The following is a 25343-nucleotide window of genomic DNA, read 5'->3' on the forward strand; positions in this document are numbered from 1 at the left end:
CATTCTTGTGTTTGTACTTGGAAGTTGTTCAGGAATCCGGCCTGCCCAGGCTTCCAAATGACCAAAGCTGCAGCTCTGTGTCTAGCCTTCAATGTGTTCTCATTTGCATGGTAGGAAAATGAGCTATAATTATATAACTATTCTATTTCTAATGGAAGGTAGTTTGGTAAAAGTAAAATTACTTTTAGGAGAATGATTGATTTTTTTTTTTTTTTTGATCGGTAAAAGAAATTATATTGATCAGAAGGAGGCAAATGTCCAAGTATATGGGACATATACAAGAATAACGTCTAAGCATGCTAATTTAGGGATACAAGGAATTCGTGAAAAGATATGTCATGGAAATCAATTACAATCGACCAATAAAGCAAAACAAATTTCTAAACTTTTACATCGATCGCTCTCGATCTTAAAAGTTTCTTGCATTCCGCTCCATCTAAATGCACCACCATAGACATATAGGTATCATCTTTCATATGGATATAATTTGAGAATTGTCTCGAATACCTTTCCAAGAGGCTAGAAAGTCACATACCCTTTCCGGCATCACCTAAGCTAAACCTAATCGAGCAAAAACTTCATTCCACAAAGTCATAACAACCTCACAATGTAGTAATAGATAGTCAGTGGACTCACCACTCTTCTTGCACATATAACACTAGTCTATAACTATGATGCCACGTTTCCTCAAGTTGTCTATAGTCAGAATCTTCCCCAAAGAGACTGTCCAAACAAAAAAGGCTACCTTTGGAGGTGCCTTTGTCCTATAGATGCTCTTCCATGCAAAAAAAATATGAGTTCTACGTGGTCAAAGAATAATAGAAAAAATGGGCTATGGAGACTCCATTCTTAGAAGGGCGCCAATGAATATTGTCTTCACCTATCCCGAACACTTGAGTGGAGTACACCTGGTCAAAAAATACTGAAAATTCATCCATTTTCCAGTCTTGTGCATCTCTAAGGAAGGAAATGTTCCATTGAGAAATGCCATTGGAGATGATAACTAAATTAGCTATTGATGCCTCTTTTCTTCTAGATACGCCATAGACTTGAAGAAAAACGTCCTTGAGTGCCCGAGGGCGCCAATGAATCTTGTCTTCACCTATCCCAGACACTTGAGTGGAGTACGCCTGGTCAAAAAACATTGAAAATTCATTCATTTCCTAGTTTTGTGCATCTCTAAGGAAGGAAATGTTCCATTGAGAAATGTCATTGGAGATGATAACTAGATCCGCTATTGATGCCTCTTTTCTTCTAGATACGCCATAGACTTGAGGAAAAATGTTCTTGAGTGCTCGATCACCACATCATAAAAATCTTGTCAAAATTTTACCTTTACTCAATTTCCAACTTTGAAGCAAGTATGTGTAGCATACATGTCCCAACCTCTTTTAATATTTTTCCAAAGCTCAAATCCATGAGGCCCACACATCTCATTGGAACACCAACCTCTCCATGATTCTCCTTGCTTCAAAGCAATAACAATTCACTACAAGGCCTCTCGTTCATGATGATATCTTTATAACCATTTGCCCAACAAAGCATTATTAAAAGATTTCAGATTCTGGATTCCCAAGCCTCATTCTTTAATGGGACAATAAATTGTGGTCTATTTCACCAAATGGAATTTAAACTTGTCCTCTAACCCTCTCCATAGGAAATCACATTGAAGTTTCTCCATGTAATGAGCCACCTTGGCGGGGAGCAGGAATAATGAGAGGAAGTACATTGGTAAATTAGAAAAAGTGCTCTTGATGAGCATCACTCGGCTCCCTTTGAATAAGTACATCCGCTTCCAAATGCCCAAGACTTCCACATGCCCAAGGCTGCAGCTCTATGTCTAGCCTTCAATGTGTTCTCATTTACATGGTAGGAAAATGAGCTATAATTATGTAGCTATTTCTAATAGAAGGTAGTTTGGTAAAACTAAAATTACTTTTAGGAGAATGATTGATTTACAGTTAGTCTAAGTTATTTTACAATTCGGTAGTCATATAAAATTGTAATTGTTTTTCAGTGAAGTGGCACAATTACTTCATTGATTTAAAATAAGTTGTAAAAAAATTGTCGGCTTTATCTTATTCTTAGGCCTAGTTTGGAACATGAACTCATCTAAACTCATGAGTTGTCAAATTAATTCTAATCTAATATCTAAACACACAACTCACAAATCATTAAACATTATTTAATTCAATACCTCTTTACGCGTGAGATTCATAATTTTTTTTTCAACTTAATATCTTTTTACATGCAGAATTCACAACCTGTTTTAACTTCTCGTAAATATATTCAGATTCAAAAATGAAATGAGTCAATATTTCAAGCGAGATGAGATAAAATGGTTTTAGATAAAAGATGAAAATTGAATAAAATATTATTAGAATATTATTTTTTAATAATATTATTATTATTTTAAATTTTGAAAAAATTAAATTATTTATTATATTTTATGTGAAAATTTAGAAAAATTATAATGATAAAATGAAATGAGATGAGATAAGATAAGATAAAATACTTTCTGAATTTAAATTGGGCCTTAAACTCATATTAACATTTAAACACATATAAACTTATCTTAACCTAATTTCATAAAACTCACTTTGACATTTCAACTCGTTAATATTTATAAAAAAACTCAACTCACTCATCCAAGACCTTAACGAAGGGATCCATTGAATTGGTTGGAAAAACGTGTTGCAAAACAGATGTAGGAATATATTATATTTTTAAAAGTTAGAATTTCCAAAACTTTAATGTAAATAGGTATTCAAGTTAAGCTAAATAGAATTCGAAATCCCTCATTCTATTAAAAAAAATAAAAAAAAATAAAAATCATTAAATTTTATACAAACTTACTATTATTTCTTTTATTTTTAAAATTTATTAATAAAATAATTAGGATAAAAAAAAAAAAAGCCTTTAATCGAAAATTTTAAAATTTAAAAAGAAAGGAAAGTTCAGGAGAATCCGATTCGGGTTGCTATTTCCACGTTAGTTAAAACCCCGTCAAGAAACAAGAAAGTCTTTCTGTTTCTGTCTCCCCTACAGTGCATCTATAATCTATGCCCCGTTCTCCCTTGAAGTCCAAGATAAACCTTGGAGAGAACCCAGACCGGATACGTAGAATACAGTAGCCATGGAGGACAGTGCCACCAACACAGCCAATAATGTGGCCCGAGCCATAGCCGCAGCCCTCGACTGGGCTTCCACTCCCGATGCTCGCAAAGCCGCCGTTTCTTTCTTAGAATCCGTACTCTCTCTCTCTCTCTGTCTCTCTGCGAACTCTATATATGTTTGCATATAAGACTTTCTCGTCTTATGCATGCCACTTCCCTCTAAATTCAGTAGTTAAATTGTTGAAATTCCGTTGCATATTGGGAAAATTTTTGCTTTTTGGGGTTTTAGACAAACTAAATGAAGTTTTTATTTTGGTTGGGTTTTTACAAACCGGGTATTACTGCTTTGGGCTTAAAGTTGTATTTTTTTTTTAATTTTTATCTTTTTATGTTTTTATGCTTTTGGATTTGGATAAATTTCATTGCCTGTTATGGTCCTAGTGGTTTGAAGTAAATTTGTGACACTATAGTTCTGTGTTGATTTTGGATCAAATAAAACTGAAGAATCGTTTTTTGTTCTTCGTTGGGTCAAATAATTTTGGATGTTTAATTGGGCTTTACGAGGTACTTTGTTGGTTCTGGACTTTTGAGTTTCGATAATTTTGATTTCCGTCTAGGACTTTTAGTATTAAAAGCGTTAAAATTTCTATACTTTAATTTTAAGGCTTTTGAATTAAATGAAGATGTTAGTAATTTGGTTTAGCTTTAACAAAAGGGTTTATATGGTTTTCGTTTGAGGTGGTGAACTCTTTGAATTGGTTTTTTTGATTTTTGATTTTGTAAGTGTTATTTTTAAATTATCTCTAGTTTCATCAAAAGGATATTTATGGTGTCTTAAAAGTTTTTACAAATTACCAAGATTGCAATCAATCCCTGCTATTGGAAAGAGTTTACCATGAGACTTGGGACCGTATTTGTACCTTTTCCCTTTAGAGTAAATTAGCTGATCACTGACAATATAATTTATTTAGTTTTTTTGTGTCCGTGTAATAGGTGCTGTAATTTCCTGTTATATATGGTCTTGGTTTATACATCCATTTAATTCAATTTGTGCAGATCAAAGCTGGAGACGTACGGATCCTAGCTAGCACATCCTTCCTTCTAGTCAGAAAGGACTGGTCTTCAGAAATTCGGTTGCATGCATATAAGATGTTGCAGGTTCATGTGAATATTTTATTACGAATTGATTTCTGGAGAAGTTTCTTTATTTTATTCAATGTTTCATTGACATGATATGTTGATCCAGCCCATCGTTTACAGAGAATGACATCTTTTATGACATTATTGTGGTTTGATAGCTTATCTGTGGGAATGCACTGGGTTATATGCTTTGGAAGATCTGGCTTGAGTATTAAGTCTAGTATACACATAGAGCATATTATAGCCCTTAATTCTGAAAAGAATCCTTTGATCAACGGGTTTCTTGTGATTAGAAACAGTATTTCTTTCTTTTCAAATTTTCTAAGCTTGTATCGACTCTTGTATCTGAGATATGTCATTTTGGTATGTCTGAGGTTTTAGTCTTTTTTTTTTATAGGTAAAAAGAAATTTATAGTAATTAGTAGTTTGACCTACAATTATGCAGATCATCTGGAGAATGAACAGAATTTTCTTACTTTTGAATATCTGGCAAGGTCTTTTTGTTGCTATTTTTCTTTCCTTCATGCCCTGTCCTTTTCTTTGTGGGAACTCTGCAGTGGACATCAAATGGTTTATGGTCTGCAGTGGACTCGTGATGATAATCAAAATTCTTATGAGAAAGGAAATATTGCAGTTGAATCCTTTTGCACTTGGCAAGGTGCTACAATTTTTTTAGGGGGTGGGGGCGAGGTTGCTTAGTATGCATAATTGAAACTCCTAAAAATAGGAAGAAAGGCTGCATTTTCATATAGTACATTCTATAATGAACAAGAAACAAGAGAGAGAGTTGCGACTTAGAGATTAAAGCCCTACAGATGGAAATGAAAACATTTTCCCTTCATTTGACTGCAATTGAAGAAATTTTTTTTTGGCAAATATATCCTAAACTTCACGAAATATTCTTCTGGGTTTCTCTTTATCCAAATGCACCAAAAGAAGCATGTCGGCATATGCACTGCCCAATGAGTTGGTATTTAGCATCCCTCCCTATGACTTATTTGGGACTACTATTGGGAGCCGCCTCAAGGGCCATATCTACTTGGGATACGGTGATTGAAAAGATTGAACGAAGACTAGCAGGGTGGAAGAGACTGTACCTGTCTAAAGGAGGCCGGGTGGCACTTATAAAGAGTACCCTCTCTAACTTACCAACCTATTTCTTGTCTCTTTTTCCAATTTCAGCGTGTGTGGCGACCTGGATTGAAAAACTCTATCGAGACTTCTTATGGAGTGGGTTGGGGGAGGAACACAAATTTCATCTAGTTAGTTGGGCAAAGGTATGCAGGCCAATTCAGTCAGGTGGGTTGGGGATTAAGAATTTGAGAATGTTTAATCGGGCCCTTCTGGGGAAGTGGCTTTGGAGATATAATATGGAACCGGAAGCACTTTGGAAATTGGTGGTGGATTACAAACGTGGTAGCTTATGGGGCGGATGGTGTACTAGAGAGGGGAATGGGACATAAAGAGTGGGGTTTTGGAAGCACATAAAAAGAGGGTGGGGGGTATTTGTTTGACACACTAAATTTGTGGCGGGGGAGGGTACTCATATAAAATTTTGGAGGGACATATGGTGTGGGGAGGAGGCCTTAAAAGATTCATTTCCATCTGTCTTTCGAGTGGCCCGTGACCAAGATGCTTCAGTGGCAGACCTTATGGTTCTTTCAGGGGACCAAGTCCAATGGGATGTCACTTTTAGTAGAGCTGCCCAAGATTGGGAAATAAACAGTTTTGAGGCTTTTTTCAGCCGTGTATATTCAGCGAGACTACAGGTTTCGTGTGCTGATAAGTTGTGGTGGATACCTGCAGGTAGAGGTATTTTCTCGGTCCGCTCTTTCTATAAATCTTTTACTTTTTGACCGGATTCCCATTTCCCTGGGAGAAGTCTGTGGAGAAATAAGACACCCCCCAAAGCACTCTTCTTCACATGGACAACGGCTCTAGGGAAGATATTGACAACAGATAATCTGCGAAAGCGTCGAATAATTATTTCAGATTGGTGCTATTTGTGCAAAAAAGAGGGTGAATCAGTGGATCATCTCTTGCTAGATTGTGAGATAGCTAGAGCATTGTGGAGCGAAGTGTTCAGTCGCTTAGAGTTAAACTGGGTAATGCCAGCTACAGTGGTTGAGCTTCTGGCCAGCTGGTCAATTCCGGGTGGGGTCCCTCAAATCAAAGCAGTGTGGAAGATGGTCCCCATCTGCATTATGTGGTGCTTATGGCGTGAACGTAATGAGTGGACGTTTGAAGATAAGGAGCTGTCTTTAGAGGAGCTTCGGTCTTTATTTTTTCATCCTTTATGCCTTTGGGCCATAGCAATAGACTTTAATGGCCTAAGTTTTCATGATTTCTTTGTTTCTAATAACTCGAACTAGATAGGTGCTCCACCTGTATACCTTCTTGTGTACTTGGACTCTGTCTTTTCTCATTAATACTATCGTTTACTTATAAAAAAAAATGAGTTGGTATTTACTTTATAGAAGGTTGATCCTTCAATGTCTGAAGATATTGATGTGGGGTAGATAGATGCTGCATTTTTAGCTTCTTTATGGAAAAATGTTCTGTTGGGAAAAAACAGTCCTTTACTCATTACATTTCTAGTCTCTAAGAGTCTAAAGTGTATCCCCAGATCTTTAAATAGAATTTCAACTTTCAATGCCCTTTGCATTTAGAGGTGCTTTATATTGAACTTTATGTTATCAACTGATAAAGTCCAAATGTCCGAGGTAAGTACTGAGGGTAACTTCAGTTATGACCATTGTTATCAAATGGTTACGGAGTTCTGCTGAATGATTAACATTTCATTAAGAATTCAAATGCCTTGAAGCCTGAGGCTTCGGAATGTTTTAGTGGAAGATATCTCTAAATATGTGGAATGAATATTCTTTTTTATATATAGTTTAGCTCATTTCCACAAGCTGATAGGTGAGAGTTTTATTTATTACCTTGTGAACAGGAATTAGCTTTTTTTTTTTTTTTAAATTTATTTTATTTTATTTTATTATGTAAATTATTAACTTTTCAAGCACAATAGCACCACATAGAGGAGCAATTTGAAAGGATATATCAATTTTCTATTAAATTGCCTATATCTTGATTGATGAGAATGATATGTTGATTTTAATCAATTTTCTGTTAAAATCTAAACATTCTCATGAATCAAGATTTGTTTTTACTTGATGAGAATGTGTTTAGATTATAAGATCTACTAAACTTTCTCTTTCTGTGCCTGTGCTCTTTCTTGTAGCCCTCTAGTGTAATTGTGGGCTGCCCTTTCCATACCTACATCCCCCAATTTTATGTCGATTTCCATGTAAAGTTCAATGTTATGACTGTGGCTGTAACATTAAGTATCTTTCTGCAGCATCTGGTTCGGCTGCGGTGGGAAGAATTAAGCCCTACAGAACGTAGCAGCTTTGCAAATGTCGCTGTTGATTTAATGTCTGAGATTGCAAATCCTTGTGAGGAATGGGCTTTGAAAAGTCAAACAGCTGCCCTTGTTGCTGAGGTTTACCCCACTCTGGTCTTGACTTTTTTTATAATGCTGCTGATGATAGTTTGTTTTAGTGCTCATACTGTGATGTGTGACAGATAGTTAGAAGAGAAGGCTTAGTTCTATGGCAAGAACTGTTCCCGTCTCTAACTACCCTGTCCAGCAAGGGTCCTGCACAAGTAAATTCATCTTTTGCTGCCTGCAGCTATTGTGTTCCTTGATTACATTTTATTCAAAAATATGCATGAGATATAAAGTTGAAATTTTCTCTCATGTTAGGCTGAGTTGGTCTCAATGATGCTGAGATGGCTTCCTGAAGATATTATGGTTCACAATGAAGATTTGGAAGGTTTTTGTGGATTGCCTTTAGTGTTCCTGAAGATATTATGGTTCACATAAGCATTTGCATCTGTGTTTCACTTTCTCATGTGGAGTTGTATTTCTGTATGCCTCTCTTACCCTGGTGAATGTATTATACAGGTGATCGGCGTAGGCTATTGTTGCGGGGGCTTACCCAATCTTTGCCTGAAATTTTGCCTTTATTATACACCGTATGCCTTGGTCCTTATCTTCAATAGAAGTTATTTCTTTTTTCATTTTTTTAATGCCTCTTTCTTGATGTAGTTACTAGAACGACACTTTGTGGCTGCATTGAGTGCAGCACGTAATCAAGAACTGGATGTTGCAAAACAACATGCAGCCACTGTAACAACTACTTTAAATGCTGTTAATGCATATGCAGAATGGGCTCCGTTGCCTGATCTTGCTAAATATGGCATAATTCAGGGGTATGATATCGTTCTTTGCACTTTTGACTGATCTGAGATAGTTGTGGTATGTTAACCTTTCTCCCTTTCCCCTCTCTAACAAACACGACAGGTGTGGTTTCTTACTTTCTTGTCCCGACTTTCGTCTTCATGCTTGTGAGTTTTTCAAACTTGTCTCTCCAAGGTATGTGTTATGTTTGTTTCCAATTTTAGTTTCATGTTTGTTCATTGTTGAGAATGCAAAAGTATTCCATGGTGAGGCTTTTTCATAACCTAGCGTGTTTTTCTCAATTGTGACTTGCAGGAAGAGACCTATCGATGTCTCTGCTTCTGAATATGTTTCTGCAATGAGTAATACCTTTCAGATCTTGATGAATGCCTGTAGAGAATTTTTGTGCCGATCAAGCTCTAGTTCTGTAGTTATTGATGAAAATGAATTTGAGTTTGCTGAATGTATATGTGAGAGTATGGTGTCTTTGGGTTCTTCCAACTTGCAGTGTATTGCTGGTGATAGCACCCTTCTTCCTCTTTATTTACAACAGGTAATTAGACTATAATTTTATCTTGGGCAATGTACATCCTCTAATGAAATGGTATTGCAATTAGCATATTTCAGAGATAAAGATTAATCCCTAACAAAGTTTCAAGTGACCTATATTTAACTTGTCGAGTATGAGTCTGCACTGAAACTTTGCATTAACATTTTATTCTTTCTTATTGGTTTCAGACCTAGCCCATATAACGTTACTGTTAGTGTCACATCATATAGATGGTCCTTTAGCATCAAAGTAGCTCAATTAATCATTTGCCACTTTTGCATAGCCATTAACAGCGCATGAACTATATTCGCATCATTTTTCCTCATTTGGTATCTCTTTTCAGAAAACCTTTCTTTCAGGGGTTGTAATTCCATGAAGGAACAATTAATGGAAGTTTCATACTGCCTAGTTTGACATCGAAGTCCAATGTACATGTAAATGCCACATCTTGACCCTTCAAACATTGCTGCATTGCATGTTGTTGTAGTCTGAATGGTATTGAGTTTTTTAGTTCTGGCTAGTTCAAACTTTAAGGGTCTTAATCCAAGTTTGTGCTGAGCTAAGCTCAACACAGCCCGGAGTATTTAGATAAATGCATGCTTCATGTGATATATGTACTTGTCTACCTCTCTAAGCATAAAGTTAGAAGTGGCCAAATCCTCAGGGTGTTGAATTCTGATTTTAAGGGTCTGAGGTATAACAATGTTATGCTACTACAGTTGCAGTGCTAGAAAAGATATTTATATTATATATATTTTTTTTACTCATAAAATATATATATATATATATTTTTATAGGTAATCAAGAAATTTTATTCATTGGAAAAGGAGGCATAGCTCAAGCACACAGAATGTATACATGAGAAGTACCAAACTAGGGTTTACAACCGAAAGTAGAATATCATGGACATTAACTCCATTAAAATCAATGACCCCCTCCCATAAGAACAAGGTTTTAAAGAAGAAAACTTTAAGCTCATCCATTGTCCTTTCGCAATTTTTTGAAGCTCCTACAATTTCTCTCCCGCCAAATGCACCAACACATACATATAGGGGTCATCTTCCATATTGCTGCCACTTGTGGATTGCCTTGGCGTCCTCTCTAGCTTGCTAGAAAATCCACCAGCCTATGAGGGATGACCCGTGATAATTCTATTCCCACGAAAAAATCATCCCACAAGGTCCTGGCCACCTTACAATGTGTGTGTGTATATATTTTTTTTTTGATAAGTACAATGTGTGTATATATATATAACTGTATCATTTAGACAAGTCCAAACTTGGATTGAACAGGCCGAGCTCAAGCAAGTACTTATGGGCTTTCCTATGGGGTTTACTCAATAACTATGTGCTTGTGGTCTCCTCTACCCAGCTTGATTGACCAATCTTCTGGTAATCTGCCAATTTTGGCCCTTTCACATGATATTCATTGAACGAGTTGGTAATTCTTATTGAAGCATGGGGCTTGTCATTAGAAAAAGATGTATCTTGTGTTCTTGATTCACATAGCCTATGTGATGAGTGTTTGACTTGCTTTGCTATTCATATCCAAGATCAAGGTCTAAATCTAAATTGTTGAGCCATAGATTTTTAGTTTCTTTTTAGATTCAGAATGATTTCTCATCACGCGTAAGCTATTCCTTTCCATTTTCCTTTTTTTTTTTTTTTTTTTTTTTTTTTTTTTTATATATATATAAAAAGGGTATGATTCATTTACAGATGATGGGATGGACATACGATATGAAACTGCGTTATTCAATTACAATATAACCCATTTTTTTATTCTTTTCAGATGCTGGGATTTTTTCAACACTCTAAGCTAGCTCTTCATTATCAATCCCTGCTCTTTTGGCTGGTATGTGTGGTACTTTACCCTCTCATTTGAAGGTGTTCATAATAAAGTCTAGGTAGCACCTAACCATATTCGAATATTTTTTTTTACTTGATTCCCTTTTAGGCACTGATGAGAGACTTGATGACAAAGCCAAAGGTGGTTGCACATTCAGCCGGAGACAGTTCAGCTGTTAATAGTCTAAGCACCATTCCTGGACAGGCTGATAGCGAGAAGAGAAAGATCTTGAGTTTTGTGAGTGATGATATTTGTAGTGCAATTCTGGATATATCTTTCCAGCGCATGCTCAAGAGAGAGAAGGTTCTTCCTGGAACCACTTATACCCTGGGGGCATTGGAGTTGTGGAGTGATGATTTTGAGGGCAGGGGTGACTTTGGCCAGTATCGTTCAAGGATGGTATGTGTAACATGGCTAGGAACTAAGATGCCTTTGTTTTTCACAGTTGGCATTATCATTATGGCAGTTTTTCTATTCTTTTTCTTGTTTATGACCTGCCACAGTTACTTGTTTAAGAAAAATTACAGCGGCGGGGGAGTCATATAGCATATAATAGATGTGTATTTTAAAGATGTTCTTGTCCATTCCGTTGCATTTTGTTGGTAACTTCATCTAAGGGAGGTGTCAAGATGCCATCAATTACGATTTTTTATTTTTTATTTTTAACTATATCTTATATGGCCAATGGATGTGCAAAATGGTAGTTGGTAAAAGGGGAATGGAGAAGATTTCAAACGTATGCTTTTTCTTTTTTCTTGTTTTAGAAAATCTCTTTTAGAGGAGGTGAGTTGGAGGTAGAAATCCAAGGCATTGTTGTTGTGTGAAGGTGATAAGAAATTTTTTCCATAAGAGTTGCTAATGGTGAACGATTTGGTTTATATAGGTTATACAGAAATTTGAGAGAGGATTGTGCAATTCTACAATCAACTCTATTCCAAACAATTCAGTTGGCAGCACAAAGTGGGTGCTGCCCCATTTGAATCCAATAGGCACTTAGTGGGCTTAGTAGATGGAAAGCGATTTTGAGGAGAATGAAGTCTTTGGAAGTGCTAAATTCTTTGAATGGTGATAAAGCTCCACGACCCAATGGGTTCTTGTTGGCTTTCTTTTAGACTCGTTGGGAGGTACTCAAAGCTGATTCGAAGAATGTCTTTCATGAGTTCCATAGTTGGGAAAAGTTTGAAAAGAGTCTCAACCCTATCTTCAGTTCCGTTATAACCCATGGAAGTGGGTCTGTAGATATTAATGATTTTCATCCCATCACTCTGGTTGGAGGTGTGTTGAAGATTATTTCGAAAGTTCATGCAAACAGGCAGAAATTGTGCTTGCAAAGGTTATGCCCAGAACGTAGGATCCTTCATCAAGGAAAGACAAATCCTAGATCCAGTTCTTGTTGCCAATGTGTGCCTTGACAGTACACTTTGTTCGAGAACACTAGGAGTATCATGTAAGCTAGATTTAGAGAAAGCTTACGATCATGTTAGGTGGGAATTTTTGTTGTATTTATTACGAAGATGTGAGTTTGGAGAGTAGTGATGCGGGTGGATTGCCTGCTGCATGTCCTCGGTGTGGTTTTAGTTTTGATTAATGGAATATCGATTTCATTGGGGCAACCCAAGATTGGGAGTTGGAGACTATTACAAAGTTCTATGCGGCATTGTATTCCGTAAGCATGACAAAGGTTACCCACGATAAGATGAGCTAGAGCTCCTCCAAGAAAGGTCAATTCATTGTTAGATCATTTTACTAAGTTCTAACGAGTCCTGGAATGACCATGTTCCCATGGAAGAGTATTTGGCAGACGAAAGCTCCTTTAAAAGCATCTTTTTTTTTGTATGGACAAATTCATTGGACAAGATCCTTATCACAAATGATTCAAGGGAATGACGGGTAATGGTGTTGGACTGGTGTGGTATGTGTAAGAAGAATGTGAAATTGTAGATCATTTGCTTTTACATTGCGAGGTGGCCAGGACCTTGTGGGATGATTTTTTCACAAGAATAGGGTTGTCATGGGTCATGCGTCTTAGACTAGTGTATTTCCTTGCAAGCTGGAGAGGCCTTCACGGTAACTCACAAGTGGCAACCATCTGAAGAATGGTTCGTAGATGTATGTGTTGGTGTGACAGGCAGAAGAGAGATGCTAGAAGCTTTGATGATCGCGAGAGAACAATGGATAAGCTAAAAGTTTTCTTTTTAAAATCATTGTTCTTATGGGCGGTGGCCATTGTTTGTAATGGACTAAATGTCCATGATTTTCTCCTTTCGAGTGTAAACTCTAACTAGGTGCTTTTCATGTATACTCCATGTGTACTTGGGTTTTGCCTCTCTATGAATAAAACTTCTTGGTTACCTATCAAAAAAAAGTTTTGATTAATGGATCACCCTATGGCTTTTTTAGCAGCACACAAGGTTTGAGTTTAGGGGAAACTCTATTTCCCTTATTGTTTCTAGTTGTCATGACTCACATAGGCTTTGAATAGACTGCTGGTTGTGGCCACGGTAGAGGGCTCCTAAAAGGTGTTTCGGCTAGCCATACCAGCTCTGAGGAGTTCCTTGTCCCATCTATCTGCAAGGATACTTTGATCTTATGTGAATCTCATCTGGACCATTCTGTTATTTCTGTGGCTGTTCTTAGGTTTAGAAGTTATTTTGGGACTAAGGAAGCTATGTTCACTTGCTATTTCGGGATGACATCATTGAGAAGATGGATTGTCATTTGGTAGGGTGGAAGCCCATTGAAAGAAGGCGGGCACCATATGATCAAATGTTGTAATGACCCAAGGAACGCTCAAGCCATTTCCGAGCCATACTCTAAAAGGACTAGTCGATTGTACAATTGGAGCCTCTTAGAATCATAATAAAGAGCAAGAACTTCTGCCTCCCAAGGAATGTGGGATCCCATTTACCACCCATATTGACTCAATAAGGGTTTCACAAAAGCACTTCAGCTAATTTGCCCACTTTCTATGTCTCCATTCCCTTTACTGACTACTATTGTCAATCATAAAAAGATTTTAGATGGAAAAATTATATTCTCAAGCCGGTGTGTAGAGCACACCTCGTAAAGTACTTATATGGCATATCTTGATTTGAAAAGTAAATTTTAAATTTTGAATTTTACAAAGCAAATCTTACCATTTAAGTGATGTGGATGATGTGCTTTACACACCGGCTTGGAAATAGAATAACTCTTTAGATAGACTTCTTTTGGGGTGGAATTGGTGAGGAGTTCAAGTTTCATTGCTAGCCCAGTATTTGCACTTTGGTCTCCTTAGGAGGGATGGGAGTTTGAAATTTGTTGGCTTTCAATCATGATCTCTCAAGTAAGTGACTATGGTGCTTTTGCAACCGAAACAGGCACTATGGTGATCGATGGTGGAAGTTAAGTAGGAAGCATGTGGGGAGGGTGGTTTTCTATTAAAATTCGTGGCATTATGGGTTTGGTGTTTTCCAAACATAAGGATGGGTTGGGGGATTTTCTCTAGCTTTATCATATTTGAGACGTGAAATGGGCCTGAGATAAGATTTTTGCATTATGCATGGTGGGGGATCAACCCTCGATGGCCATTTTCCTGAGTGAGGAATTTTTGCATTAAAAAGGCCTTGGTGGCAGATTTTTGGCAACTACCTGGCAATACTAGATGATGGAACATCGCTTTTATTCAATCTGGAAAAGAAGGTGAATTGGAGTTGGTTTCCTCATTCTTCAACCTATTGTACTCCAGTAGGCTGAGAGTTGGTTGTGAAGATAAAATTGGATGGGTTTTGTCCAAAAGAAGGAAGTTTGAGGCCAAAACTTCTTATCAAGCATTGCATCCCTCTGGTGCATTGGTACTACTACTCCCTAGAAAGGAATTTGGTGGAAGAAAGCTCCGCTGCCGGTGGATTTCTGCATTTGTACAGCTGCATTGGGGAAGATCTTAACTATGGATAATCTGAGGAGGAGAATTTTAGTATTGTTGCTGCCTGTGCAAGAAGAGCAGGAAAACTATTGATAATTTATTTTGTACTGTAAAGTTGTTACAATAAAATGGGCTTCGATCATCCAGATTTTCGGTGTTAATTGGGGTGATGTCCCAAAGGATTGTATAGTTCCTAGCTTGTTGAAGAAGTCAATGTAGGTTATTGCAGCGTGATAGCTTAATGTGTTGTTCCTTTATTTGTAATGCGGTGCATGTGGAATGAACAGTGCTTGGAACTTCGAAGATGGGGAGAATACCATGGATGAGCTATAAACATATGACTATGAGCTCTTTTTGGATGTCAGCATATAGTAGTTCTGATTTTTCTAATTATCTTGGTTTTATGTCTTCTTGTTTTTCCTCTGTTTCCTAGTCCAGTGCCTTCTCTTGTATACACCGTGTACTTGGGTTGCACCCCTTTGTGCTTTTAATAAAATTGACTGACTTATCCAAAAAAGTGTTGGGAATGAATATTATCATCAAGTTGCCATGAAGTTGTGGTTGTATTTGCAATGGTATACCCACAAAAAATGTATTCCTTATTGTAAAATACAGTTATTGTGTCATGAACATAGTATGTTATGGGTTGGGATTTAAAAATTGTTAAGAGTCTTTCTTAGGGCACATTTAGCTCATAATCTAGAAATATGGTATTTTTCATCCAGTTGCATTTTTTTTTCTAGAAAAGCTATTTATATAGTTTATATTAACAGAAAAAAAAAAAGGAATTAATGAAAGAAAGAAAAAATAGTAGTTTATGCTGTCTTGCATTATCACATGGGCTTTTTCTTCCTATGCTTTGGTTTTATGATTAAATCATCAGGGGGTTGGTCTTGGAGTGGGGATAATGCATCTTTTTAAGTAGTTTGCAATTTTCATCAGAGAGGTTAAAACTTAAGGGAGTTAATATCTTTGGCCGTAGTAGCTTGTATCAGTAAAGGTTTTGGGATTCTTCTTTTCTTGTCTGTTCTTTCTGGGGTTTCTTCTACTGATTCATGATCTCTTATTGCAGTCAGAGTTGATCCGGTTTATTGCTTCTTACAAGCCTCTAATAGCTGGTGCTAATGTTTCTGAAAGAATTATTACAATCATCAAACACCTGTTACTTTCTCAAATGCCTTCTCAGGTTTGAACTTGTTTATACGATTTATTCATTCTGGAGTTGCCAGATCTCCAGCAATGCTCTTTGCTTATATTAGAAATGACAGTTTGCTGCTATGCACATGCTTTCTGAATTTCAGGACTTGGCTGTGATGGAAAGTATGCAATTGGCTCTAGATAATGTTGTGAATGCAGTCTTTGATGGAACAAATGAATTTGGCGGGGGTAGTTCTGAAGTTCAACTTGCACTGTGTAGAATATTTGAAGGTTTTTTAGCAACTTCTTCTGTATCTCATTTCAATATTTAAAATTTATTTTTGAGTCCTTAAAAACTTTGGTTACTTGATCTTAATTTTGAGTCCTTAAAAACTTTGGTTACTTGATCTTAAGGTTTACTCCAGCAACTTCTTGCTTTGAAGTGGACTGAGCCAGCACTTGTGCAAGTACTTGGACACTATTTAGATGCACTGGGTCCCTTCTTGAAGTACTTCCCAGATGCAGTTGGTAGTGTCATCAATAAGCTATTCGAGCTCCTAAACTCACTACCTCTTGTTGTTAAGGTCCAATTTAAGTTTTTATTTCCAGTTCAATTCGCGCAAAGAGAACCAAACCTTGCAATTTAAAACGATGTTTGGTTGGCAGGATCCTTCCACAAGTAGTGCACGACACGCAAGGCTGCAGATTTGTACATCATTTATTCGAATAGCCAAAGCTGCTGACAAAAGCATTCTGCCTCACATGAAGGTGACTCCTTTTTTCCACATTTTATTGAACTAACTCTAGGGGCTCAAAGGGCTCAAACTAAAATTTGGAATTTCTTGTTGCATATTTGACCATATAAGGTTTTTTTGAAGCCAGATGTAAATTATAGGATAATGCAGGGCCAAATGACCCATTATAAGCAAATCTGATCAATCATTGGGAACCAAGAGATGAATCATCATCCAGATAAGGCCTAGTTAATTCTGAAACTGAAATTAATGAAGTTGTTCTGGTAAATTTGCTGGAATTGTAATTATAAAAATAAAAATAAAAAACAAAAATTTGCTGGAATTGCGACAGGATTTTTCCCCAAGTAAAGGTACCTTTGGATTACCATTGATAGCAGTCTCAGGAGAACTCTAAAAAGCCCCCTGTTGCCACATCCTCTTCAGGCAATTTTGTGAGGAGATCATTAATGGACTCTAAAAAAAGTAAAGTGATCCTTACTATAACCTTTCAGAAGAAGAATTTTCAACAACTCAGATAATTTACTTCGCTAGTCTAAATGGGAGCTACAGGAGGTTCTTTTTTGGTGTGTGAGAGTGAATTAATCATGCAAGACTACCTTAGCACAGGCTTAGCTAGCCTTGTTGACACCACTTCTTTCTTTGTTCCTCTGTTCATAGGAAAAGAAAAGGGTGGGGGAAGAGAGAGAGAGAGAGGATTCCTGCACATTGTACTATAAATTAGGGCTTTTTTTGTTTTTATTATGAAAATTTTTTTACGGAATCATTATGGACCATTCATTGCTAGTCTCCGAGTGGTAGTTTATAACAACAATGGGGAGGATGCTGTAGACCATTTAATTTTATTGCAATGAATAGCTTGCAACACTGAGAAGTATTTAGATAGTGTTATGATTGGCAATGATGTGTAGGAAAGTGACCGTCGAAATTGGATGTCTCTTATCAAGGGAGTAAAGCTTTTTTTCTTCAGGACCATTCCTCTGGAATCTGTTTCACTTTGTCTTGGTCGTGTCTCTCACTTAATTGCACAATGTAGTAGCTATACTGATTTATTTTGCAGTTCTTCTGGTCCTGGATTTTTCCTTCATATAATAGCTGATCTCTAATATACTTCCACAATGTGATAAATATTGTGAGAGCCTGACACTTCAGTAACATGAGAAGCTCTGAACACAGCAGTGAAAAAGTAAACTTATTCCAAAATCAATTACTACTGTCCACACTGCCTTTGCATGCTTGAGTGTTTGTGTATATACATACACGTATATTTTTCAGAGTTAAGATTTCACAAAGCATAAAAAGGAAAGTTGATTTATATAACCATATGCTTGCATAAAAGAACCTAAGAGATTATATCTGGTATTTCAATTTTTTTGTTCATTTTGCAATGTTTTCTGTACGAAGGGTATAGCTGACACCATGGCATATATGCAAAGAGAAGGTTGTTTGCTTCGTGGTGAGCATAATCTTCTTGGGGAAGCATTTCTCGTAATGGCCTCTGCTGCGGGGTAATTACTGCTAGTTTCCTGTGTTTACAAGTCTAATTTTGTTTATACTCATCATTATTTGAAAGCTTTTATGATTAGTGCAGGATTCAACAGCAGCAAGAAGTTCTGGCATGGTTATTAGAACCCTTGAGCCAACAATGGACACAGGTTGAGTGGCAAAATAGCTATTTGTCTGAACCACTAGGTCTGGTTCGCTTGTTCTCTGAGACACCAACCATGTGGTCTATTTTCCACACTATTACATTCTTTGAGAAGGCACTTAAGAGGAGTGGATTTAGGAGAGCCCAGGCAAATTTACAAAACAACTCGACATCTAGCTCTACGTTATTGCACCCAATTGGTTCTCATCTGTCTTGGATGCTGCCTCCTCTTTTAAAAGTATGCCCGCCACTCCCAATAATCTGGCCCCGTTCAATATTCTCATTGGTTTGCTATTTAAGTGTTATTTTTATGGCCATATGATTTTTTTTTTTCTTGTAAGTTTAAGATAGTAATGATTGCAGCATATCCTTGCAGCTGCTTCGTGCTATACATTCTCTTTGGTCTCCATCTATATATCAAGTTCTGCCTGGAGAAGTAAAAGCTGCAATGACCATGACTGATTCTGAGCTATTCAGCCTCTTAGGGGAAGGGGTTCCTAAATTATCAAAGGGTGTATTAACTTTCACAGATGGATCTTATGCTGACATGGGTAAGGAAGGAACTGCAGAGCCAAACGAGTCTGATATACGAAACTGGCTGAAAGGTATCAGAGATAGTGGGTACGTATGTCTTCCTTTGGGGTGCTTTTTATTCTTAAAGGCGTTTCCTTTCTAAATGTATTTTGATACTGTTTTCTTCCCCTACCCCTTTTTGGCCTTCTCATTAAATGCATTTACATCGAAGATAGAGAAATAGAGAAAAGAGGCCTCAAATCAGTACAGAAGACACTGCCGTGCTGGAAGTTTAGGTTTCAGGGGAGGGGGCAGAGAGAGAGAGAGGGACTTGCTTTAAACCATATTTCTAGCGTTGAACTTTTATATGCTTCACTGTGTCAGATGCGAAGAAAAATGGAAATATTACATGGCTTAATCTATCATGCTCAACAGTATTTGCATTCCACTGAGGTATTAGATACCTTAGTATGTATGAGGCAGAGGAATATTTTTCACAAATTTGGCAATGGAGGCCTTGAATAACTCAAATCTGAATTACTGAAATATTTTCCCAAGATATTCCAAGCTGCTTATGAGATGTTTATTAGAGAGAGTATGTTTTGCTTCTTCTCTGATCTTTGATATGATGATAGAAGTTCCGCCAAACAATTCTAATGAATAATGAAAGATATGCCTGAGAAGTTTCTTTAATCTTTTAGATATAAATTCTGCTTCAGGTTTGGCTGTTCTATATTTGTGAAGTGCTGTGAACGAATATAAAAAACTTCGCATAGCCAAGTATTTTCTTCATAAATTAGTTTTAGTTTGGGGGTAATTTTTAGCTTCATCTGAGGAAAAAAATTTGAAGTCATAAGTGAAGTATCTGTGAACATCTTCGAATGCCTTCTCATTAGTTGCCCTTATTGTAGCAATGATGGCTTTGTTTCCATAATTTTTATACTTTAGAACACTGCATCTTTATAACTATAAAGGTATTACTTGCTGAGGACTTGGGAATTTTTTGTTGGTGACTGGCAGAGCCACAGAGTGAAGATATTGAGTGTTTTTTTTTTCTAATTAAATTTACTATATCTAAAAATATTTTATGGTTCAATTCAGTGTTCCTCTCTTGACTGCATGTGGAATTTGTTGCTAAACAGTTTTGATGGATTGAAGTTTTACTTGAGATGCAAATGGCTTGTCGTACTTGGTTAGAATATCTTTCGTGCAATGATAATCTTTATAATTATAATCTTATACTTTAATGACATATTAGGAAGATAAGAGGTAATTGATATTTTAAGGTAGTTTTGTCATGTACTACCTGTTATACTGGTTGATGTGAACGGTTTCCTTTCTGGTGCTAATGCGTCTTTTATAATTTTAGGTATAATGTATTGGGCCTGTCAACGACCATCGGAGATTCATTTTTCCAAGCTTTGGATATACATTCAGTTGCTTTAGCCCTAGTGGAGAATATACAGTCAATGGAGTTCAGGCATATAAGGCAGCTTGTTCATTCATTTTTTATTCCTTTGGTTAAATATTGCCCTTCTGATATGTGGGAGATCTGGCTAGAAAAACTTCTGCACCCTTTATTTCATTATTCTCAGCAAGCTCTCAGCTGCTCATGGTCCAGTCTTCTGCATGAAGGCAGGGTAAAGGTTCCAAACATCCACAAAATATTTGCTGGGTCAGACTTACAAGTGGAAGTAATGGAAGAAAAGCTACTCCGAGATCTAACTCGTGAAATATGTTCAATCCTCTCTGCTATTGCTGGGCCACCGTTAAATACTGCCCTTACTTCTTTAGAACAGTCTGGGCATATTAGTCGTGTGGATACGTCTTCTCTCAAAGATTTGGATGCATTTGCATCGAACTCTTTGGTTGGGTATGTGGATTTTCATTGTTTCTAGAGTTTTTCTTGTGTTTTCTGGGAGTCCTTTTACATCCCCATGATTTGTTTTTGGTCTATAAGTAACTTTGATTGTGCGAAATTATAATTATCTTTGATCTTTTCCCCCTTTTTTGGACCTAGTTGTTGAAAAATATTTAGTCCAACAAAATCTAATTTTGACTGAAAAAAGTGTAATTTATTTGCAGTTTCCTGTTGATGCACAAAGGTCTAGCCATTCCGGCCTTGCAGATATGTTTAGAAGCCTTCACTTGGACAGATGGTGAAGCCGTGACAAAAGTTTCTTCCTTCTGTGCTGCTGTGGTTGTCCTAACCATATCAACGAATAATGCAGAACTTCTACAATTTGTTTCTAAAGATTTGTTTTCTGCAATTATCCAAGGATTGGCACTCGAGTCAAATGCTATTATCAGTGCAGATCTGGTTGCTCTCTGTCGTGAAATATTTGTTTATCTCTGTGATAGGGATCCAGCTCCCAGGCAGGTTGGTAGTGATGCCTCATTTTGTTTTGTCTTGGCATATGATGTTTATGAGCAAGTAAACTTTGATAAAAGGAATATCTTCAAAGTAATTAATGCTAGGATCTTCCCGTTTTGTTGTCCCAGATTTTGCTCTCACTGCCGTGTATCAAACCACATGATTTGGTTGCTTTTGAAGAAGCTTTGACAAAGACATCAAGTCCTAAGGAACAGAAGCAGCATATGAGGAGCTTGCTTTTGTTAGCTTCTGGAAACAAGTTAAAAGCCCTTGCTGCTCAGAAAAGTGTAAATGTTATTACAAATGTTTCGAGTAAGCACTCAGACTTCTTTATTGCGTTTTGTTTCTTTTTCACATGCAGTTATGTTGGAGAATCTTCCCTACTGTTGATAATATGCTTTAGTTTTAGATTTAGTTCCTTAAGGTTCAAGGATCATGAAATAGTGGGATACAGACGTAGTTGCAAAATACTAATTACTATGTTTCTCGACTTCACGATATTTATTTTTGGTCTGGGTGTTTTCCATCTGTCCAATGGAATTCCATAACTATGAGGCCAAGAAGTGTTATAGAGATCTGTTACTCTCTCAATCATATAATCAGAGACACCACTCTTTCTATATTCTGCAAGTATTAATCCTTCGACTTTCCATGAGTGTTGAAATGGAAGTCCATTAGTATGAGGCCAAGGGATGTTATAGAAATCTGTTGCTCCCTCTATGATATGAGAGAGAGAGCCGCGGGGGGAGTATACTCCCAAGATCAAGACCTTTACCACTTAAGCCAACCCTGAGAAGTTTTGAAGATGATAAATTGAAATGCAGTGTTTTAAGAAGTTGGAAAATTGTCTTCAATACTCTCTTGCCCTTGGTTGGTTCGTTCTGCGAGTTGATCTCCCATGTCCTATATTTTTAGCTTAAGAATCTTATTTACCAGTCAAATAAAGCATTTCCATTATAAGTGATGCTTTTAATATTTATTTTCGGTGGTACATTCTGCTATTAGATAGCCTGTTAGTGTCACAATTTACTTACCGGTTGCACTCCTACTTTTCAGCGAGGCCTCGCAATTTGGTGAATACTGCAGAAACCAGATCTGATGATGGGGATGTTGTGGGGTTGGCAGCCATTTTGTGATGGATTTTTAAGATCATGGTGGATTTCTTGTACAGAATTGAAGTTTCAACGGAACGAGGGGATATCTTGTCTTGACATATACCGTGGTATGAGGCATCTTTTTCACGCCAAAGGTCCACAGAGGTTCACCCCCGGACACAGCCAGTCTGCCCCAAATGGAAGGTTTTGACCTGTTGTGCATAAATGTTTTAGGGCATTTCATTATTCCTCTGGTTTATTTTACCATATAAATTCGACCCTTTTTTCATCTAATTCTCTTTATTATTTAGATTTCATCTTTTTTGCAATCAAATCCTTTTACCAAATTGCCTCATCTAAAACCTGTGAAATAAGCTGTTCATTATGGTGGTAACTTCACTTGTTCAGTGTGGGATTACTGTCATTGTTCCGAGGCAGATATAGGGTTGTCAAATGCTTGCAGCATCTCGATCTGCTTTAGATGCCATGTTTACTGTCCCTTTCAATTGTTATCTTACCCTCTAAAATTTTGAAAAGAAAATGCTATGGGTCCCAACACATTGTCCCGACTGTTTTTCTTTTTTAACTTACTGATTTAGAAAGTGTTTTTAAAACAAAAGTAGAACGCAGTCCTCGGCGTCGTAGGCCTAGCATGACACATTGTTTGAAAAGGGTAGAAAAAGCCAACATAATACAAGGCAGAAAAAAACAAGACAAAGAAGTCGAGGCAGAGAGTTTTCAGTACAAGCATGAGTCGTGCATTAGCAAACAAAGGCAAATATGTTAAATAATGGATTATGAAGAAGCTATGGATGTTAGAGCTGGATTTAGCAGTTGTTTTGTGGAATTACCACCGGCCTGGAAGATGGCCAATGGGATTAGCAAGGTTGGCATTTTACATTTACAAAGCTTAGCCATAACGCCAAAGGTTGACATTTTACGTTTGTTGATATGACACGTTTCAAGTAAGTAGTCATTTAATTTAAATGGTTAACTTATAAAATTAATTAAAATATGTCATATCAACACGCATAATTGGGAATGACAATATATAAAACGAAGTCGTCGATATTTTAGAATCTAGGTAGGTAGGTCTAAGTAGACATGCTCATCATTCATAAGAGTAAATGGCAAAACTACTTTCGGCCATAAAATAAAAAAAGAAAAACGATACTTGCTAGCATTTACAACGGCTAAAGCATTGCCAACAGAATCTACCAAGGAAAAAAGCATTTGTGCAAAAAGGGAAAGGAAAGGTTCAAGATTACTGACAAATTTCCCCATTTATGAAAGTTGACAAAGCATTTGTGCAACAGGATCTAGGTTTGAATGGCTGCTTGAAGAACGGTAGGTGAAGACTGTTAGATATTTAGTAAAAAACGATGGGATTTAGTTGCAAATGTGAATAGGTAGATAGATGGATGCTTCTATGCTAAGCAATTCCCTTTATAAAACACCAGGAACCCCCTAAACCAAAGCCTTCTATAAAAGTTGCCACAGAGTGACAGAAACTTTGGTCATTGCTCAAGTGCTGCAAGGGAGAGAAGGACAGAGCAACCTTCGTTTTGGTTACTGCAGATTGTTGTGGTTAACGTAGAGAGGTCTAGCAATGGGTCCAGGAGGGCCAGGAGGACCAGGAGGGCCTGGAGGGCCAGGTTGGGGGGGTCCCCCGGGTCCTGGTGGGCCAGGACCCTTTGGTGGCTTTTTTAACGTCATTGGTTCCTGGTATGCATCTACATTTCAATTCAAAATTATTTGTTCTTTCCTCTCTTTTTTTTTTTCTTTTTTTTCTTTTTTACCATTTTTTTTCAATTATCTAAATATTTTCTTCTCTCACTGTTCGTCATTTTCTGAAGTATTTACTTGGGAAAATTTCTTCAACTGGAAAAAGTGATGAAATGTTCAGTATAAATTGCATTTTTTGTCTTAATTTGTTTCGTTTATATTTAATGTTATGGATGCAGCCTGAGTTTCATATGTTGTTGCTGGTTGCTACAAGATTGCTTTGGTGGGCCACCAGGGCCTGGAGGCCCACCTGGCCCACCGGGACCTCCGGGACCATAATCATCTCATCTTCATCATACCATTCATACAGTCACTGCGTGCAGCTGCTGTTTTAAGTTGTTCCTTATAGTTCATCATGTCCATCTGTTATGTGAAAATAATGACTGATTTGGAGCCAAAGATACTGTATTGTAACCGTTGAAGGACATCCCTGTTTTTTTTAGTTTTTTCAGTTCGTGTCTTTCTTTCTCAATTGCTGTTCTACATTTGTACTGATTATCCAATCAAACTGTTATTCAATCGTTTACATATATTTGTAACATCAAATCATGGAAAAACCTACCTCTTCTCAATATACGACTCCCAAGTATATAATATTTGATTGGGATTCTCGAACGCTAAAAAAAAAATATTTTTTATTAATAAAATTTACTTTTTACGAGATTTGTCTATCGAAAACTTGTAAATTAGAATAATATTGCAAATTAAATATATCAATCATTTCTGTGTGTGTATATATATATATACACGAATATTAAATTCTTTTTAGATCTATTCATTTCTTATTTCAGAAAATATTTGTTTAGATTAGTTTGAAAATTTGGTTAAAATAATAAAAACTATATTTTTCCATTAACTTAAATTTTTTGGAATTGATAGGTGATGAGGTGAAAATTTATATGTATCTTAAACAGGTATGATGGTAGATATATATTTGAATTTTTTTTACAATTTATAATTATGTGGACTCGGTTTTGATTTAATACTTTTATTTTAGAGTAATTCTACACATAATTGTAAAGTGCGTAAACGGCGTGAAATCATCTTAAAAAGAGTGAAATTTATTATTAAAAAATAAATTTTTCATATAAATTTTATTTTATATTCAATTTTTTCAAAACGATTAGAAAGCAATTATACAATTCATAATTATAGATATTTTTTCTTTTTATTTTAACGAGTAATGCTACATACAGTCATTTTTATGCACTTCCTGCGCACTCCACTGATATGATT

The 25343-nt window shown here is 36.6% G+C and overlaps 1 protein-coding gene across 1 annotated transcript; it reads left to right on the forward strand.

The window, feature by feature from the left end:
- The first annotated feature begins 2994 nt into the window (after nt 1–2994).
- On the forward strand, nt 2995–24633 carry LOC122315580 (protein HASTY 1). Its single transcript, XM_043131573.1, has 23 exons — nt 2995–3250; nt 4173–4274; nt 7618–7761; nt 7845–7925; nt 8026–8095; nt 8227–8297; nt 8371–8534; nt 8626–8697; nt 8818–9055; nt 10844–10906; nt 11009–11299; nt 15877–15990; nt 16106–16232; nt 16356–16525; nt 16608–16709; nt 18098–18201; nt 18285–18579; nt 18718–18962; nt 20224–20727; nt 20940–21234; nt 21357–21540; nt 22285–24047; nt 24287–24633. The coding sequence occupies exons 1-22, from the start codon at nt 3137–3139 to the stop codon at nt 22362–22364; spliced, it is 3630 nt and encodes a 1209-aa protein (XP_042987507.1). The 5' UTR covers nt 2995–3136; the 3' UTR covers nt 22365–24047; nt 24287–24633.
- The last annotated feature ends 710 nt before the right edge of the window (nt 24634–25343 follow it).

This window comes from Carya illinoinensis, chromosome 7, assembly GCF_018687715.1.
Source record: "Carya illinoinensis cultivar Pawnee chromosome 7, C.illinoinensisPawnee_v1, whole genome shotgun sequence".
NCBI lineage: Eukaryota > Viridiplantae > Streptophyta > Magnoliopsida > Fagales > Juglandaceae > Carya > Carya illinoinensis.

Coding starts and splice junctions, on each gene's coding strand:
- LOC122315580 (XM_043131573.1), top strand. CDS start 3,137: ATGGAGGACAGTGCCACCAACACAGCCAATAATGTGGCCCGAGCCATA. Junction 4,275..7,617: donor ATGCATATAAGATGTTGCAG/GTTCATGTGAAT, acceptor ATCTTTCTGCAG/CATCTGGTTCGGCTGCGGTG. Junction 21,541..22,284: donor TGTTATTACAAATGTTTCGA/GTAAGCACTCAG, acceptor CCTACTTTTCAG/CGAGGCCTCGCAATTTGGTG.